This window comes from Panthera leo, chromosome D1 (genome assembly GCF_018350215.1).
Source record: "Panthera leo isolate Ple1 chromosome D1, P.leo_Ple1_pat1.1, whole genome shotgun sequence".
NCBI classification, from domain to species: domain Eukaryota; kingdom Metazoa; phylum Chordata; class Mammalia; order Carnivora; family Felidae; genus Panthera; species Panthera leo.
This window is the reverse complement of record NC_056688.1, coordinates 59,328,004-59,344,878: the sequence shown is the minus strand read 5'-3', so window position 1 is coordinate 59,344,878 and position 16,875 is coordinate 59,328,004. Positions and strand designations below refer to the sequence as shown.

General features: G+C 51.5%; 3 protein-coding genes across 6 annotated transcripts; 1 reads left to right on the top strand and 2 right to left on the bottom strand.

Annotated features, from left to right (window-relative positions):
- Nucleotides 1-241: 241 nt before the first annotated feature.
- LAMTOR1 (late endosomal/lysosomal adaptor, MAPK and MTOR activator 1) lies at nt 242-6,088 on the bottom strand. The gene is made up of 5 exons (XM_042904350.1): nt 5,949-6,088; nt 2,050-2,195; nt 1,722-1,799; nt 1,238-1,364; nt 242-870 (listed from the first exon to the last, which is right to left on the bottom strand). The coding sequence occupies exons 1-5, from the start codon at nt 5,988-5,990 to the stop codon at nt 778-780; spliced, it is 486 nt and encodes a 161-aa protein (XP_042760284.1). The 5' UTR covers nt 5,991-6,088; the 3' UTR covers nt 242-777.
- A 95-nt stretch (nt 6,089-6,183) lies between these two features.
- Nucleotides 6,184-11,430, top strand: TOMT (transmembrane O-methyltransferase). Of its 2 annotated transcripts, XM_042904343.1 has the most exons (5): nt 6,184-6,850; nt 7,512-7,638; nt 8,396-8,670; nt 9,761-9,957; nt 10,437-11,430. In XM_042904343.1, exons 3-5 carry the CDS (start codon nt 8,412-8,414, stop codon nt 10,755-10,757), a joined length of 777 nt encoding a protein of 258 aa, XP_042760277.1. In that variant the 5' UTR covers nt 6,184-6,850; nt 7,512-7,638; nt 8,396-8,411; the 3' UTR covers nt 10,758-11,430. The 2 variants fall into 2 exon arrangements, with proteins under 2 accessions (XP_042760277.1, XP_042760276.1); XM_042904342.1 differs by having other exon boundaries at nt 6,184-7,638.
- ANAPC15 (anaphase promoting complex subunit 15) lies at nt 11,409-14,798 on the bottom strand. 3 transcript variants are annotated; one of them, XM_042904351.1, is made up of 5 exons: nt 14,680-14,798; nt 13,160-13,289; nt 12,353-12,412; nt 11,890-12,027; nt 11,409-11,738 (listed from the first exon to the last, which is right to left on the bottom strand). In XM_042904351.1, the coding sequence occupies exons 1-5, from the start codon at nt 14,769-14,771 to the stop codon at nt 11,691-11,693; spliced, it is 468 nt and encodes a 155-aa protein (XP_042760285.1). In that variant the 5' UTR covers nt 14,772-14,798; the 3' UTR covers nt 11,409-11,690. The 3 variants fall into 3 exon arrangements, with proteins under 3 accessions (XP_042760285.1, XP_042760287.1, XP_042760286.1); XM_042904353.1 differs by having other exon boundaries at nt 13,160-13,284; nt 14,680-14,753; XM_042904352.1 differs by lacking the exon at nt 14,680-14,798 and adding an exon at nt 14,142-14,294.
- Nucleotides 14,799-16,875: the final 2,077 nt, after the last annotated feature.

The window sequence follows — 16,875 nt, the reverse complement described above, 5'->3', positions numbered from 1 at the left end:
TCAAGTCTGTTCAGTTTTGACAGTGTTCCCATCACCAAGAAAGGACAAGCATGGTCTTATCCAATCTGATGTTATTCCAGGCCAAGTTCTGGCTAAGACTGGGGAACCCTGAACCCTTATCTCCTGGATTCCTCTTAATGCCCCTAGAAGACATCCCCCACCCCCCGCATCCATCTCACTGCTCACAGACCAGAAGTAGTATCAGGGTGGTGGGCAGGACAGACGGGCTGCAGCCAGCACACAGATGAATACACTTCCTTTATCGAGGGTGACAAACCAAAACAAAACCCCAAACATGTAAAAACCCAGGGTGCTAGATATACAAACTCAATTCATTCAGATTCAAGCTCGTCCAGACCCTGGTCACAAACCCTACTGAGGTGCATGTGAGCACCAAGTCAGGGAGAGGGGGGCAGGAGTGAGGCCAAGAGAAAGGATGGGAAGGGGGCCCCCATAGGCCCCCTAAGGATCACTCTCTCTCAGTGGTACCTTCACCTTCCCAGTGACAGTGAAGACCTACTACGCCCTAATCTTTTGACCCCCACCCCATCCCTGGCCAGGGCTTTGAACGCCAGTCCCAAATGGTTCTACCCTCCCTTGCTCCATCCTCACTTGCTCAGGCTTCCAGCCTTCCAGCTTCTTCTCCTCCTCCACACTCTTCTCTGTGATTAGTAGCAGGTTAGGGTACTGTATGAGCCGCAGTGAGGCTGGGGGCCAGGAGAGGCAGGGTGAAGACGGGTGAAGAGAGGAGAAGAGCTGTCCCAAGGATCCCTCTCTTCATGGGATCCCAAACTGTACAACCAGCTCCTCTTTTGCATCCACTCGGATCTGAGAAAGTGCACTGTAGGCATAAGCAGCTATCCTGGAGACCTGAGACAGAGGGACCAGGGAGGAGAGGAACAGAGAGAGGCAGTGAGAAGGGAGATCCAAAAAGCCAGGGAAGTGGATTGGGTGGCGAGAGAGGAGGGGATGATGGGGGATAGGAAGCCAAAGAGAAAGGCAGGGATGGGAAAGATGGGAAAGATGGGAAAGATGGAAAAGAACAAAGGGGAGAAAGAGAACAAAGGTGGAGAGGAGAAGACACAAAGTAAGAGAGGTGAGACTGAGCAAGGTACTTGAGCTACCAGGCTCTCTAACTCCACTTCCCTACTGCCTCTGAGATGGAGAGGGCGAACCCTCTGCCACAGCCTGGGCAGTGCAGGAAGGATGGGCAGGGGCGGGCCAAGGGGTGGCTCACCTGCTGTAAGTCGGAGAAGGGGATGGGCTCGCTGGCCAGCACTTGGTGGGGCTGGCTGGTGAGAGATGGCAGCGGTGGCAGCTTCTTCCAGTGGGTCAGGCTGCTGCTCAGCACAGCCAAGCGGGTGCTGGCCAAGAGGGAGGATGGGGTGGGCAGTCAGGCCAGTCTGCTCTGCCCAGTCCAGCCCGGCTCGGGGAAGTCTCACTCCCTCAGGCCAGAGAAGCAGGGTGACGGTGGCCTCTGCTCACCACAAACTCACTCCAGGCCCACCTCCCTTGGCCTCCGCACCCTTGAAGGCCATGGGGCAAACAGGGCCAACATGCACATCTGCTGAGGTACCAGAGAGATTTGTTGTCAGTCTCCTGGGCCACACCCAAACAAGGAGCCTGGACTGGGGCTCGGACTCCAAAGCTGGATAAGGGATTGAGGGGCAGGGAGGGACCCAAGTAGCCTGAGGGAGGGATGCAAGCTGGCCAGGTCTCACCTGTACTGCCTTGCCCGGTCCATGTACTCATGCTGCTCCATGCCCTGGGAGTCCGCAGCAGACACGTCAATGATGTTGCTTTGGGGAGAGGAGGCAGAGGGAACATGACAGGTGCTTTAAGAGGGATACACAGGACTCACTGCCAAGTCCCAATTCCAGAGCTATCTGACACCATGTCCCTGCCTCCCCACTGGAGCAAGCCCAGGCCTAGAGGCATCTCTCACCACTGACCTTGTCCCATCCCCCATGTCCTGGGCCCAGTCCCCCTATCCCAGCTTTTAACATGGATGGAGAAAGCTCTGCCCAGGCTTGGTCCTGCAGTGCTCACCTGGCTGTCTTAGCAAGAATGGAGGAGAGCAGGGCCTGCTCATCTGTGCGAGTGGAAGGCAGGCTGTGGTAGTTGGGCTCAGCTCCATTGAGGGCTTTGGTAGGGGGGCTGCTAGGGTCCAGCAGCAGTTTCCGCTCCTCTCGGTCCTGGGAAAGGCCATGGAGGAGAAGTAAGCCCCAGAGCCTTTAGTTAGATTTATTTATTTATTTACTTACTTATTTGAGAGAGAACACACATGCTAGCAAGGGAGAGGGGCAGAGAAAGAGAGAGAGAGAGAGAGAGAGAGAGAGAGAGGATCTTAAGCAGGCTCAACACTCAGCACGGAGCCCAATTTGGGGCTGGAGCTGATGTGGGGCTGGATTTCACAACCCTAGGATTACGACTGGAGCCAAAATCAAGAGTCAGACACTCAACCAACAGAGCCACCCAGGCACCCCAACCCTGGAGCCTTTAGTCCAACCTGCCTTTCTTGGGCTCTCCTTTCAGCCCAGCTCTGACTTTTAAGCACCAAAAAATATCCCAAGTGCTGAAGTGTATGGAATGTCAGATAAGGCTCAGTCCTGCCTGCCCTTTGGAGCTCAGCTGAGTTGTGGGTCTAGGATGAATTAAAGTAAATCCAAGCAGCCCTAGAGGCCCTGAAAAGATGGACAGAGACACAAAGCATGTACTCAATAACCACTCTGGAGCTTCAGCAAACAGTCTAGCACCTGATGAGAAAGAATACTGGAAGCTGGAAGCCAGAGGAGTAAGGTCTAGAAACTGATGGGAGTCAGGAGCCCAAGAATGGCCCTCCTGATCCCCCAGACCAGGCCCTTCCCAGAAAGGCTGTCTGCTCCTAGGATGGAGGCCCCGTGAGGCCAGACAATTATATTCCTCATGTAATCTCAGGGCAAGAGTCCCAGCCTCTGGGTCACACAGTCCAAGTGTGCCCCCTTCCTAGAGGGCAGGTCCCTTCTACTCTCAGGTGTTCACTCTTCTCTAATGCTTTCTTTGTATATGACTCCCAGAACCAGACTTGGTGCACCTGGTGAAACCTGACCAGAACAGTGCAGCTGTTCCCTCCCTTGCCAAGTCACCACACTTCTATTCTTGTGGTTTGTTAATTTTCAGTAGTCCTGTTACTGCTAGCTTAAGCCAATAATCACAAACCCCAGAACTAACATGGGGCCAAACCAAGTCTCCCTGGTCCTATTCCAGCCCCTTATTCTAATCTACTGCAGTCTCTCTGAATATGACCCTGCCTTGAGCCTATCAGCTGCAAATCCCTGCTGGCTTTATGTCAGCCACAAATTGGATAAGCAGGCCTGCTGGGTATCTATCCAAGCCATAAAGAGCAAGGGTGCCCAGGACAAAGCCAAAGACAAGGGGCCCATCCTGCCTAATGCTGACTCACCAACCCTTAGTGCCAGACCACCAGTGCTCCACTCCAGGCAGATCTCAGTTCCTACCATAGACCTTCCCACTGTGGGCTCCCAGTTCCCCTGCCCCCAACTCCACAACTCTCCTTACAGAGGGCCACTTCCTCCTGCTCGCCTGCCCCACCCTAGGCAGGCCGAGCCTTTTCACAATACTCTTCCTTCTCAAGTCTAGGTTGCCAAGCGTCTTCGGTTCCCAATAGTATGAGACAAAAGCTGTGGGACTCTGTCCTATCACCTCCCAACTCCTAGACATACCCTCCTCCTCCTCAAAACACAGACTAAGTATTCAAGGGCTAGAAGGACAAAATGCTTGCTAAAGATCAAACTATCTCAAAGGAAAGCTGGCTCCATAACCCTGAATTTGCTTCCTGTGTGCTGTCCTTCTCCCAGCCCTACTTCAGACAGATCTTCCTATAGGACAGGTCTCCCCTGTCCCCCATGTCTAAGTGGATTGTTCAAGAACAACGATGTTTTCCTGAGACCTAGACTCCCAGAAGAGGCCAGGCTACCCCCAATCAGAGTGAACAAATAACATCACCCCACCCCCAAGGGCAACTGAAGCATGGAGGAAGTGTTTCACACCAAGGTTTGTCCCTGAGTCAGTGTCAACCCAGGAGTCAGGCTTTCACTGTCTACTCCAGCACAGACACATATACATGGTCTGTCCATAAGTAGTCACCTGGTGTATGGGCATAGCTGAAAAGAATATCTTGGCCCAATGGATAAAGCACATGGCTTGGTATCAAGATACATTGACTACAGCATTACTCAGCTTTGTGTCTTTGGCTAAATATCTTAGCCTCTCTGAACTTTTCCCTTACCTTTAAGTACATAACCTACACCTATACGACAAACATTTGGCAAACGTCAAATGAGAGAACTATAAAAAGTCTTTGAAAATGTGTCATTTATTTCTTTTTATTGTAACAAGGGAGCAGAGATTAAAGTGGGGGAGGGGCCTGCCCAAGAGCTGAGAAAGGGATTTTGGGATAGGGAATGGCTTGTAGACCTTTGCCACATGAAGGCTCAAATCACCCAGCACTGACTGAGCACCTCTCTGGGGGTTAGAAACAGAAGTGAGAGCCTGTCAAGATGAAAGTTCAGATCAATAAACCCAGCTCTCCCAGCTAGAAGCTGGTATCCTTTCTGAGAAGGTCCTAACCCTTCTTAACTCATTCCCTGCAAGAGTTCGTGTTATCCTTTAGGAGACAATTTTCCATTAGGCCACAGTTTTCCCAGTAGGCAGGAATACTGTCTCCTCTAAGATGCTGGGGTGAAGTGAGGGATAGCGGACATGATGTATGCCTAAGGTGTAAGGGACAGGAAATAGGAATATGTGTTCATTGGGGTTTGGAGAATTAATGAGGCCCAAGAGACACCCATGCCTCTCAAACAAAGGGCATTTTCCTAACCTTAAGTTCTTAACCCAAAATAGTTTCATGTGAGTCACTGGGGAAAGACCGACTTCCCAAATACCAATAATATAATCCACTTCTGTGACCATCTCTCCACCAGACTGTGAGCTACTTGCTGAAATCCTTCTGTCATCTGTGTGTCTAGAATGTGTTGAAACCCAACACACGTTGGACCCAAGCTTAGAGGCAAGAGCTTGAGACTTCATCCTTGGGAAGGTCTCCCCACTCCTAAAAGGAGATCGGGCAGGCAGGTCAGAGATTAAGATGTAGGGAGAAGTGAGAATGCACCAAGGGGAAGAGGAAGAACTTAAAACTGCACAATCTTCCCAGCCTAATCCTTTCTGCAAAGGGATCAGGTCTACAGTCAAATTCCCAGGGCAAGCACCCCTCTAGCTAAAGGAACTCACAGGCCCCAAGCAAAAACTGCACCGAGGCAGGTCAAACTGAGCTCTCATCCCACCTCTCTAATCCAATACAGCCAAAGTGAAACCCGCTTTGTTGCTTCCCCAAAACGTCTTGATGTCATGGTCTCTATTAAATTCTTTACTGGTCAACTCAAATGCCACCTACTTCCAGAAGCCTTCTCTGACCCCAAACCGCAGTGACCTTCCTTCTCCAACTCGAGGGACTGAGAAGATACATAGATTCCTGATTCATGTTAGGAAAAGCTAACTCTGAGCCTCAGCTTACCCATCTTTAGAATGGATTCACAAAGCCCGCTCATACAAGCACAGAAAAAGCACAGGAAGCTTGGAAGACAGTGTTTCCCAAGGACCGAGGCTGAGGATTCTGAAGGCTATAAAGGTTTAAAGATAGGATAACATGAAAGGGGTGGGAGCGAGCGGGACAGGGGGCTGTCTGCACACCCCAAAGCGGAGACTGTGTAGAGAAAGCTGGGGCTTTAACAGGGGTAGGAGCCCGGCCGAGCGTCCCCTCCGTAATCTGTCCCCTCCCGGCCTCCGTACTAAGTGAGGCCCACAGTCCCGTTCTTCTGCAGGCTTTTTTCTGGGCCCCACGCCCTAGCCTCTCAACCCTCATTCCCGAGCCTCGCCCGCCGCGGCCGCACCTGGTCCGAGTCCTCGTTCTCGCTGCTGTAGCAGCACCCCATGGCCGGGGTCGGGCCGGGCGCTCAGGCCGCGCCGAGGAGGGACGGCGTCCGTCGGGAGCCCTTCCGGTCACATGACCCGTGGCTGCATCCAGCGAACAGCCACCCGCCGCCCTGCCTATCCCTTCCCAGAGCCCCGCAGCTACCGCCGCAATCCTGGCTTCCGGCCCCGCCTCCACCGCATGATCATCGCCAACCAATGGGAGGGCTCACCTCGCTTGACAAGACGCGAGGCACGTGATGCGATGAAAGGGAGGGGCAGGTCACATGACTTCAGCGTCTTCTCAGTCTTGGAGCTGGAGTCTTCCGCCGACTTAAAGAGGCCCTCCTGAGGTGTACTGTGTGGTCGCGTGGCTGCCAGGCTACCTTTCAGGGTCAGTGAGCGAACTTATACCAAATGCTCCCGTAAATGCCATGCGAAGGAAGAGTGGGACTCAGGCCCTTCGCTCCTCGAGCACACAGTCTCCGTGTACAAACACTGGACCCAGATGCCCAGCACCAAGTTGGAAGACACATAAAGACTGTAGCCCCCAACGGAGTTCTCAACCTGTACTGGGGATGGGAGACTTATTGGAAGAAGAGCTCTTATTCCTTCACGAGCCAAAGAGGAGCAGAGCTCAATCCTGGAAGAGAGGCCACCTGGCAGTCTTTGCCCTCAGGCATTTCTCTGCAATCTTGCTTGCCTTTTTACATCAACTCTAGTAATCCTAATTCACAAAGCTGACTATCAGTGCTTTTTTTAGAACCATCCCATATCTTCCCTTGGACCCTGAACACTGGTCATTCAACAAGTCTGTTATTCAACATCTTGCAGCACCTGATACCTGCCTCCCTTTTCAGCACTGGGGTCGTGGGGGTTAATGGTAATGGTGGTGGTGGTGGTGCAGGGGTTGTAAATATTTATTTGCAGTTTCCTGATTGACCTCCTGGACTTTCCACATGTTGGCACACCGCCTCCCCACGAGGTCTGCCTTCAGGCCTGAATACAAACAATATCCTCCTGATTGCCATTTCTGACCCCATTCTTTGGGCATCCCCAACTCCCTGTGCTTAATCCCTATTCCACGTAGCTCCATTCATTTATCAAATCAAGTAATTACTGTCTGTGATGTGCCACACACTGCTCTGTCTAGATACACAGAAGTTCACAGAACAGCCTAAAGTCCCCATATCCGTGAAGAATTGCATTATGGTTTATTCTGTTTCTGGATCAGTCTCTTCCGCTAAATTTGGAGTTCCTGGAGGAATGAGACAAGATCTGACTCCTCTCTGTGACCCACACCCTGGCAATTGCTTAAACAAAACTTGAATTTTGAATTGAGTAAATTACAGCCTCCCATTTCCTTGGCTCACACCATGCCCCCATATCCTGATACAAGGAGTTGGAGGAGAGGTCACCAAACCCAGTAGCTGTCATCACCCCTCAAATCAAGACCCTGGGGTTCTGTAAATTTAGGGCTCATGAAGGGTAGGAGTCAGCCCCACCTTGTTCCTGCAGCTAGTAACTTGAACCACATGTCTCAGGTAACAGCAGCAGCTTCTGCATCAATAATTGAGAGCAAGTCCAGCCGGCCTCAGAGTTCTCTGGCCCTGAGGCCTCCCCCTCCTGTTCTAGGCTCTGATCTTCCCCAAGCAGAAGTCTCCAGCACAGGTAAGCAGGGCTCTTGAGTGTGGGTTCCCAAGCACACGAGTTCAAACTCACTATCACTCACCTACTCACATCCATTTATACACTCTTACCTTCAATTTTAGTCCCCACCATCACCAGGAGCTCACGAGGGTCAGATCTGGAGGAAGGGGTGGATGGATGGTTCAAGGTATGGGAGAGGAGAAGACACTTACCCTCCCCATTAGGGATAGGGCTTGGGAGAAGAGGCTCGAGTAGGGGGGAAGCATGTGCTGTGTGTATACATGCTTTTACAAGGAATTCTGAGAGAGAACATAAAAGGTGAATGCAGGGGAGGGGAGACAACTGGAGAAGAAATATAGAATCAAGGACTCCTCCCACCCACAGGGAAGAGCAGATGGAGGGGTGGGAAGAAATCTCATCAGGAGATGCAGGCGGTTGGGGGGGGGGGTGGGTAGGATATTTCCAAAGACTGTGGAAAGTGGTCCTGAAGGGGTGACGACAGAGATGAGGCAAAATGGGTGGGAAAAGTAAGGTGAAGACAGAATCAGGGGGCAGAGGTGGGAAGAGGTGGTTTGAGGTTGGGTGTAGAACGTAGACTAGCATGGATTCCTTGAAAGTACATGAGCTTGGAATTGGACCAATTCAGATTCAAATCCTGGTTCTGTTGTATGACTCTGCACAAAAGACTTAGCCTTTCTGAGCCATGGTTTGTAAAATATAGGGATAATACAAATGACAAGCAATGGTGAGTTTCCCTGTCTGCCTTCCTTCACCCCAGAGCCCTGGTAGGGACTATGTCCCCCGCCATCGCACTGGCCTTCCTGCCACTGGTGGTGACATTGCTGGTGCGTTACCGTCACTACTTCCGACTGCTGGTGCGTATGGTCTTGCTGCGGAGCCTCCGAGACTGCCTGTCAGGGCTGCAGATTGAGGAACGGGCCTTCAGCTATGTGCTCACTCATGCCCTGCCTGGAGACCCCAGTCATATCCTCACCACCCTGGACCATTGGAGCAGCCACTGCGAGTACCTGGGCCACATGGGGCCTGTCAAAGGTCAGTGTTCCCTAGCCTTTTGCTCCAGGAAATACCCCCAAGATGGTAAGGAAGGTCTGAGATCTGCCAGTGCCTACTGGGCGCATTGGGCAGGTTCTTCATCCTGAGTCTCTTTTTTCTCCTCTGCAAATGAGGGGGCTGGGCAAAGTTATTCATTCATATAGCAAACACTTACTGCCATCCCATTTGAACTAGGCATGTACTAGGTGCTAGATTGGAAAAGGAGGTAGAGGCCACACAGATGAATCAGCCATAAATGCTAGCCTCAGAGGGGGCATAATACAAAGGGGATAACATCTCAGCACATAACCCATAACTTTGTAATTATCTGTGCTGATTCATTCTCCCCTCACCGTGGAGGCTCCCACATCCCATTCAGGATAGCTACCTGGCTTTGTCTCAGTCCCAGCTCCTGGCACAAGTGCTTTTAGAGTCTGAAGAAATCTTTCCAATTCCCAGGTTAGAAAGCTACCCAGTGAACAAAACAAAGAGGAATGAAACTGGAAGTTCTAGCCAAGGTCTCTCAGGAACCTGGTGCCTGTTTCTGCCTTAGCCTTCCTGGAGGAAGCAACACTTAAATGGAGCCTATAAGGATTGTTTTCAATTTGGCCAAGCAGATAAGGACAGGGGTAGGAAGAGGCAAAGCCAGTCACATATACTAATGCACCATGAAGGAATGAGCCAGTGATGACTTGGTTGACTCTGGGCACAGTTGTTTTGGAGGACTGTGGTACAGTCTACAGATGGGAAGAGCTGGAAAGGTTGGATAGGATCAGGTCCAAGAAGGTCCTGAATGTCAGGCTGAGGATCCCAAGTTCAATCCCAAAGGCCTTTAGGATCACAGGAACCAAGGAGCAACAGGGTCACATTTGTTTGTTGGAAAGATAGCTAGTGGCTGGTACAAAGATGAGACTGAAGGACGAAAGCCTGGAGGGTCAGAGGACGAGCGAGGCAGCTGGAGCTGTAGTCCAAGGAGACCCCAGCTGGTTGAGGGCTACAGTGAGACAGGTGGACATTTGAGATCCCTTTCTATCAGGGGCCCTGAATCCATCTCCCATGTCTGCTGCAATAAGCCATCTTCCCCCCCCAGGTCAGATCCTGATGCGGCTGGTGGAAGAGAAGGCTCCTGCTTGCGTGCTGGAGCTGGGCACCCACTGTGGGTACTCCACTTTGCTTATTGCCCGTGCCCTGCCCCCTGGGGGCCGCCTTCTCACTGTGGAGTGGAACCCACGCACCGCAGCAGTGGCTGAAAAACTCATCCGCCTGGCTGGCTTCGACGAGCGCACGGTCAGCCCCTGCCTCCCTGGCCCTAGTATCTTCCCTTCCACCCCCAGCCTTGCCCTAGCCAGGCCTCCCCAGTAAGGGAATCCCACCTAGGAGATTTCCCCAGTAAGGGAATCCCACCTAGGCAGCACAGTAGGAGACTGTGACCCTGGGTGATATGTGAACTCCTGTCTGTTCCAAGTCATTTGCTCATATTTGCTGCTGGATGACAAAGGAGCAGTTAAAAGGAAGGTCTTTGGAGACCAGCAAATATGGGTCCAAACCTTAAGTCTACCTCTTGTGAGCTGTTATGACTTTGGGCAAAGAACTTATCCTCTGAATCTCAGCTTCATCACTGGCAGAATGGAAATCACAATACTGATCCTGACTTCTTGGGTTCTGAGGACAGAGGAAATGGCATAAAGTAAGCCAGATCCTGGTGAAGTCTGGTATGGGAGAACAGACCCTCCCACCCTCACCTCCAACTCCTCCCATCCCCACAGGTGGAGCTCATCGTGAGTAGCTCAGAGGAGGTGATCCCACACCTACAAACCCAGTACCAGCTGAGTCAGGTAGACTTGGTGCTCCTGGCACACCGGCCCCGAAGTTACCTGCGAGACCTGCAGCTTTTGGAGGCCCATGCCCTGCTGCCAGCTGGTGCCACTGTACTGGCTGACCATGCGCTGTTCCCTGGTGCACCCCGCTTCCTGCAGTATGCCAAGAGCTGTGGCCGCTACCGCTGCCGCCTCCACCACACTGGCCTCCCAGACTTCCCTGCCATCAAGGACGGCATAGCCCAGCTCACCTATGCAGGGCCTGGCTGAGGTCCAGGCCCAGGGGCACTTACTGCTGCCTCTCCACCCCCACCGAAGCAAGGACCTCAGAACATCCATTCTTCTCCCTGCTTGTGGCCTGACACATGCTGGACTCAGGCTGGGGAGGCTGTCCTCCAACCTCTGCCCCACTCCAGTTCTACACTGACCTGGGACATCAAGTTCTATCAGGATGCTTGGTTCCATTGCCCCCCTCCTTCCAGAGAGCCATGGATTGACAGGCAAGAGACCTGGGCTCCCAACCCAACTCTATCACTGATTTTCTGGGTGACTCCAAGGGAGTCCCCGTGCTGCCTGAAGATTTAATCTCTCTTAACACCAAGGAAGCCAGCTGGAAAATCTCCAGGGGCCTCCTAGCTCTAGGCCTCAGAAGCCTTCCCTCCTCAGCCCATGCAATTCCAGTTAGGATCAGAGGAAACAGTAAACATTGAGTTAGAGGCTCTGAAGGAATGGGTACAAGCTGAGCCAGAGAAAATGGTAATGGAGCCTGGGCCCAGGGCCAGGACCACCTCTAGCCCTGGACAACATGATCCAGTAGGCTTGCCTGAAGTCCCTTGTATGCCCTCTCCCTGAAGCTCAAGAGAAGATGCTGGATTCCTCTGGGCCCGACCAACAATTAGGGAATAGACACGGGGAAAAAAATAAAATCATTCCTGTGTCTTTATTAAAGGGAGTTAGAAAGAGACTATACCTGGCAACCAAGGGGTGAGGTAATGGGCGGAAAGGTGGGGTGGGCTCAGGCCCTGGAGACTCAAGGGCAAAGTGATGGCCTAGGAGGAGCCAAGGAGACCAGTTCTTGGCAGCAGCTGAAGAGATACCCAAGGGTGAGCTTTCAGGCACTGGGGCAATCAGCTGGTTCTGCAGGGGGTGCAGGATAAGTTGGGCTGGCCTGGAATTTGCCTGAGGCCACCCTGCCTTGTCTACCTAGATCATCCACTGGTCCTGATCCTGTTCGTTGCCTTCCATGTCCACCTGGAGAGAAGGCTAGGTGTGGGTGGGGAGGGGCCTCAGCCACCCAGCCGGCCGTAGTCCCAGATCCTGCCCCTGGTTGGATCCAGAGTCTCTGTATCCTTGGCCACCAGTTAGGTCACAGGCAGGGGCCCACCCCCACACCCCTGCCTACCTCATTGACCTCTCCATCATCAGGTGACTCATTGTAATCATTCATCTCATCCATGTCCTGCATGTCCTCATCATCCTCTGAGTCCTCTTCACTATCCTCGTCGTCATCTTCATCCTCCTCTTCCTCGTCATCATAGTGCTGGTGAGGCAGGGGAGAGCCTATAGGCTCTGTAGGCTTGCCTGGACCACTTCAAGGGCTGGTCCACTTGGAGCCTTTCTCAGGGGCAGTGAGTGACCCTCCATTCCCCAGACTTGCCCCCCGCCTTGAGTCTAGCAGACTGGTGCATGTTTTGCAGGACCTTGGTGCTAGGTCCAATGGCCACCCACTCTAGATCCCCTTTATGGCCTCTGCCTAGAGCTGAGGACCACAATTGCTCTGGAGTCAGAGGTAGGACCTTCAGAATTAGAGCAAAGCTTTAGTCCACCTGAGCCCCACAAAGGCCCTACCTATTGGAACCACTCACCTCCGAGGCCGGCTTGCCAATGGGTACCAGATTGTTGTCTTTCTCTGCGATGCTCTGGAGCTGTGGCCAAAGGGGGAGAGAAGGGTCAGGGCCCAAGCAGGGCATGTCAGGGGCATGGGACTGGCCCACTCTGCCCCTAAGAAGATACCCCCACCCCCAAGTATGGAGAAGCTTCCTCTCAGTTTTTTTTTTTTTAATTTTAACGTTTATTTTTATTTTTGAGACAGAGAGAGACAGAGCATGAACAGGGGAGGGGCAGAGAGAGAGGGAGACACAGAATCTGAAACAGGCTCCAGGCTCTGAGTGGTCAGCACAGAGCCCGACGCGGGGCTCGAACTCACGGACCGTGAGATCATGACCTGAGCCGAAGTCGAATGCTTAACCGACCGAGCCACCCAGGCGCCCCTTCCTCTCAGTTTCTAGAAAGAGTCAATCCCTTTGTTTCTTGTCATCTGCTACTTACTTATAAACTGGATCCAACTAAATTCTCTGGGCCATGGTTGCCCTATGAGATTACAGTGAGGGTAAAGTGAGAGACTGATAGAGAATATGGCATCTGCTACATCCTCAATACAGTCAAAATTACTATTTCCTATGAGTTAGAGAACAGAGCCTGGGCTCCAACCTGGCCCAGAAATCCCATGGTCCCACCGTAAATCAGTAGCATAAAGACTGGAACCTAGGCCTCCTACCTCCCAGCTTGATTGTTCCCAGCTCAGGGCAAAAAGCTCCTCCAGGATCATGGTCTGTGAAAGGCAGGGGAGGTCCCTGACTAAGGCTCCACCACTGTGCTAGGTCCTTACTCACCCAGGCCTGATGCTGTTGCTCTTGCTGCTGCAGCTCCGTCTCCTCCACACAGGGTCGATCCAGATTAAACCACAGTGTCTCAGTCACACGGGGGAAGAGTGAGGGAAACAAGGTGGACATGGCTCCTAGACTGAGGTAAAGGGCCAGGTGAATCCAGATCAGAAGTATTTGATTTCAGTTATTTGGTTAGTCTGATTTGGGGATGGGGTGGAGTAGAAGGTAGGGGGAAATAGCTCTTCCTTGTGGGAATCAGACAGACCTGGGTTTGAGTCCTGGCTCCACCACTTACTAGCTGTTTGACCTCGGCCAAGTCACTTAACCTCTCTGAGCCTCAGTTTCCTCATCTGTAAAATGGGGGATAACAGTTATACCCACCCTCATAATTATTCTGATAATCAATTTACTTTGTGGAGAAGTAAAGCTGTTTGCAAGCTATTCAAGGAGTGGAAAATGGAAGCCAACATGTAGAGCTATGAATCCAGAATGCAGACTGGTATTACAAAATTAAACAAAATTAAAGGTAGCAGGGCTCCACTGACACTATCTTTACCTCTTCCAAACATGAAGACCTACTTTTTGCCCTTTTATGAGAATCCATTCCATTCTTACTCCACGTCAGAAATTTAGGGCACTAACCACCTCTCTCATGAACCACAACCAAACTGGGGTGGGGATGGGCTACCACGTGCAATATGGTTCAGAAAGGCATTCTAAAGGCATGAGTAAATGCATAAATAAGCAAATGTTAGGCTGAATGAACTAACGTGAGAGAATACGTAAATTCAGCACAGATTTAGCTGAGGGAGCGGACCAGAAAGGTCCCAGAGAATCTGAATTAAAACCTTTCAGTTCACAGGAAAATCAAGGCCCTGGGACAAGCAACACTGTCTCTAGGTCACACAGTGAGGTGGGGCATAGAATTCCTACGGGGAAGAAATCGAGGCCAGGCACTAGAAGAGATGAGCAGGAGAAAAGGACCTACGTCTAGTTCTACTTTTGCCCTAATTCATTTGACTGATCCTGGGCCAGCCGCTGTCCTTTAGTAAACCTCAGCTTCCCGGCCCGTGTCACTGACACAACACCCATCCTCACGGCCAGTAAGTTTGAGGCGAGAGACCGAGGCTCCGAAAGCCCCACCCCTCGCGGCAAAGCCACCGCCCATTCTTCGCTTATTATGAAAATGACCGCGGGGTGGCCCAACAAGAAGAATGCAGGGGCGGGATTCGAACAGGCATTTGCCCTTTATAGGGTTGCTAATCGCAAAAGCAGCGAGGCCTGAATAGGGCCAATTAACTGGAAGAACTGCTGGGTGACAGAAAGTGACACCAATGAGTGACGGATCTTGTGCGACGGGGTGGAGCTTAGCCTCGAGGAAGCGGCCAATGAGCTGGAGCTCTTTACTGTTAAGAGTGTGGGCACGGAGCTCCTGAAGAGCCGGGTCAGGGCCACGGGGTTTATCCGAGGGAGGAAGAAGAGAAGGGGCAGAGAGACAGCAGCCTCAGCCTGGCTTCCGTACTTACCGCTCCGGGAGGCGGCAGCCGGCAGCGACCCGGAAGCACTTCTCTCTGCCTGAGCGGAAGGGCCCACCAGAACCGGGGAAGCACCAACGCATGCGCCTTCGCTCTCCTTTTGTTTCTCGTTCCCGCCCTCCACACCGGATGTGACGCTCTACACCTTAGTCACGTCGTTAAGGTTGGAAATTTGCCTACTCTTTGGCCCCTCCTCGAGCCTCCGCCGAGGGCCCTCTCCAGTCTGGCCCCGCCCCTCCGTGTTTAGCCTGGATGTGCTTGCGAACGCCCACTGAAAACTAGCAGCAATCTGTTTTAGTACTAGGACTGTTCGTCCTGTGGCGTCCTAGGAAAATTTGTCCACTTTTACCCCAGAATTGCTGAGTGATATTACACCTCATCTGCCTTCCCATTCTCACCCTAAGTTTCTTGTTGGGGCGCATGCTTTATTTATGTACGACTTCAACAGAAATAGTTGAGTCCTGGGGCACCTTGGTGGCTCAGTTGGTTGAGCATCCAACTTTGGCTCGGTTCATGATCTCACTTGGAGGGTTGGAGCTGCGGGACCGGCTCTGTGCTGGCAGTGCGGAGCCTGCTTAGGAGTCCCTCTCTTACCCTCTTTCTCTGCCCCTCCCCCACTCGTGTGGGGGGGGGGGGGTGTGAGGGTGTGGGCGTGAGTGTGTGGGCGTGTATGTGTTTGCGTGCACTCTCAAAATACATAAACTTAAAAAAATAGTTGAGTCCATACTATATTCCAGACTCTGCTAGAAGCTGGGGAAAATCTAGGAACATGGTCCCTGCCCCCAGTAGACCTCACACTCCAGTGGAGAAGCCAGACTCTGCAGACCCGCAGGGGACTCACAGGTTTCATAAGATTGCCGGTCCAGTTCCAGTTCTGCATTTGAAATCATGTATGGGTTTGAATGGGTTTGAGTGACTAGTCAGCTTCAGGCACTGCTTTTGGGGAATTCAGCTGCCCTCTCCAGGCCTGGGCTAAATACATTAGTGGTCAGCCTCGTCATCTCTCCCACTCCTTCCCTGATGATTCTGTTCCAGTAACCTCTGACTCAGCCTCCCCTTCAGAGATCATGCCTTCTGACAACGGCAGTCCTTCAAACCCAACCCCCATTAAGCTCCATCACCCACCAGCCTCTTCTAGAGCTAGCATTCATCCACAGTTCTACTCCTGACCACACCAGATGTGTGAAGTTTAACAAGTCGTTTTCCCCACCTGGATTTAGTTTTGTCTTCAACCAGCTTCGAAAACTATGCAGCCTTCCTCCTATCCTGGACTGATGTGAGGATTTGACGAGACTACATATTTAAGTCCTAGTGTACTGTGTATGTTAACATGATTATGTTTCCAAGCAGCTCTAGTTGTTACAAAGTTTTCATTAAAGAGTAAATTTTGCCTCTTGGAACTGTCCACCTTTTTCATCCATTCACTCAAATACCTTCTGGGTGCCTTACTGTATTCCTGTCACTAGTCTAAATAGTGGGTATATAATAGTGAACAAAACAGACCCCCCCCCCCCCACATCTCTTCATGCAGTTTCCATTCTAATGGAAGAGATAAACAACAAAGAAGTTAAATAAAATATATAGTTTTAAGATAGCAGTAAATGCCTAGGAGAAAAATCAGAGAAGTGGGGAGGGAAGTTTTTTTTTATTTTAGGTAGGGAGGCCAAGGAAGACCTTATTAGGAAAATGACTTTTGAATAAAGGTCTGAAGAAAAAGAAGGGGGAGGGCATTGATATGATGTTTAGGAAAGAACATTTCAGAGAGATCAAGTACAAAGGGTGGAGAATTGCTGGAGCATAGTGTACTATGGTGAGAGCAGGAGATGAGGCCAGAGAAGTAGCAGGAGCCAGATAGTACAGCCTTGCAAGTCACAGTAACGATTTTAGCTTTTACTCCATCTTGAGAATCCTGTGAAGGGTTTTGAGCAGAAGATCCACATGATCTGATTTACATTTTAACAGTTACTCTGGCTGTTCTATGAAGAATAGATTTAGGAGGGAGAGTGGTAGAAGCAGGGAGACCAATTGGGAGCCAATTATAATAATCCAGAGGTGGGGGATGAGAAGTGGTTGAAATATGAGTATATTTAGAGGGTAGGGACAAGAGAGCTTGCTGAGAGATTGGATGTAGAATATCAGAGGCAGAAAGGAGCCAAGATGTTTGGACTAAACAACTGGAAGACCAGT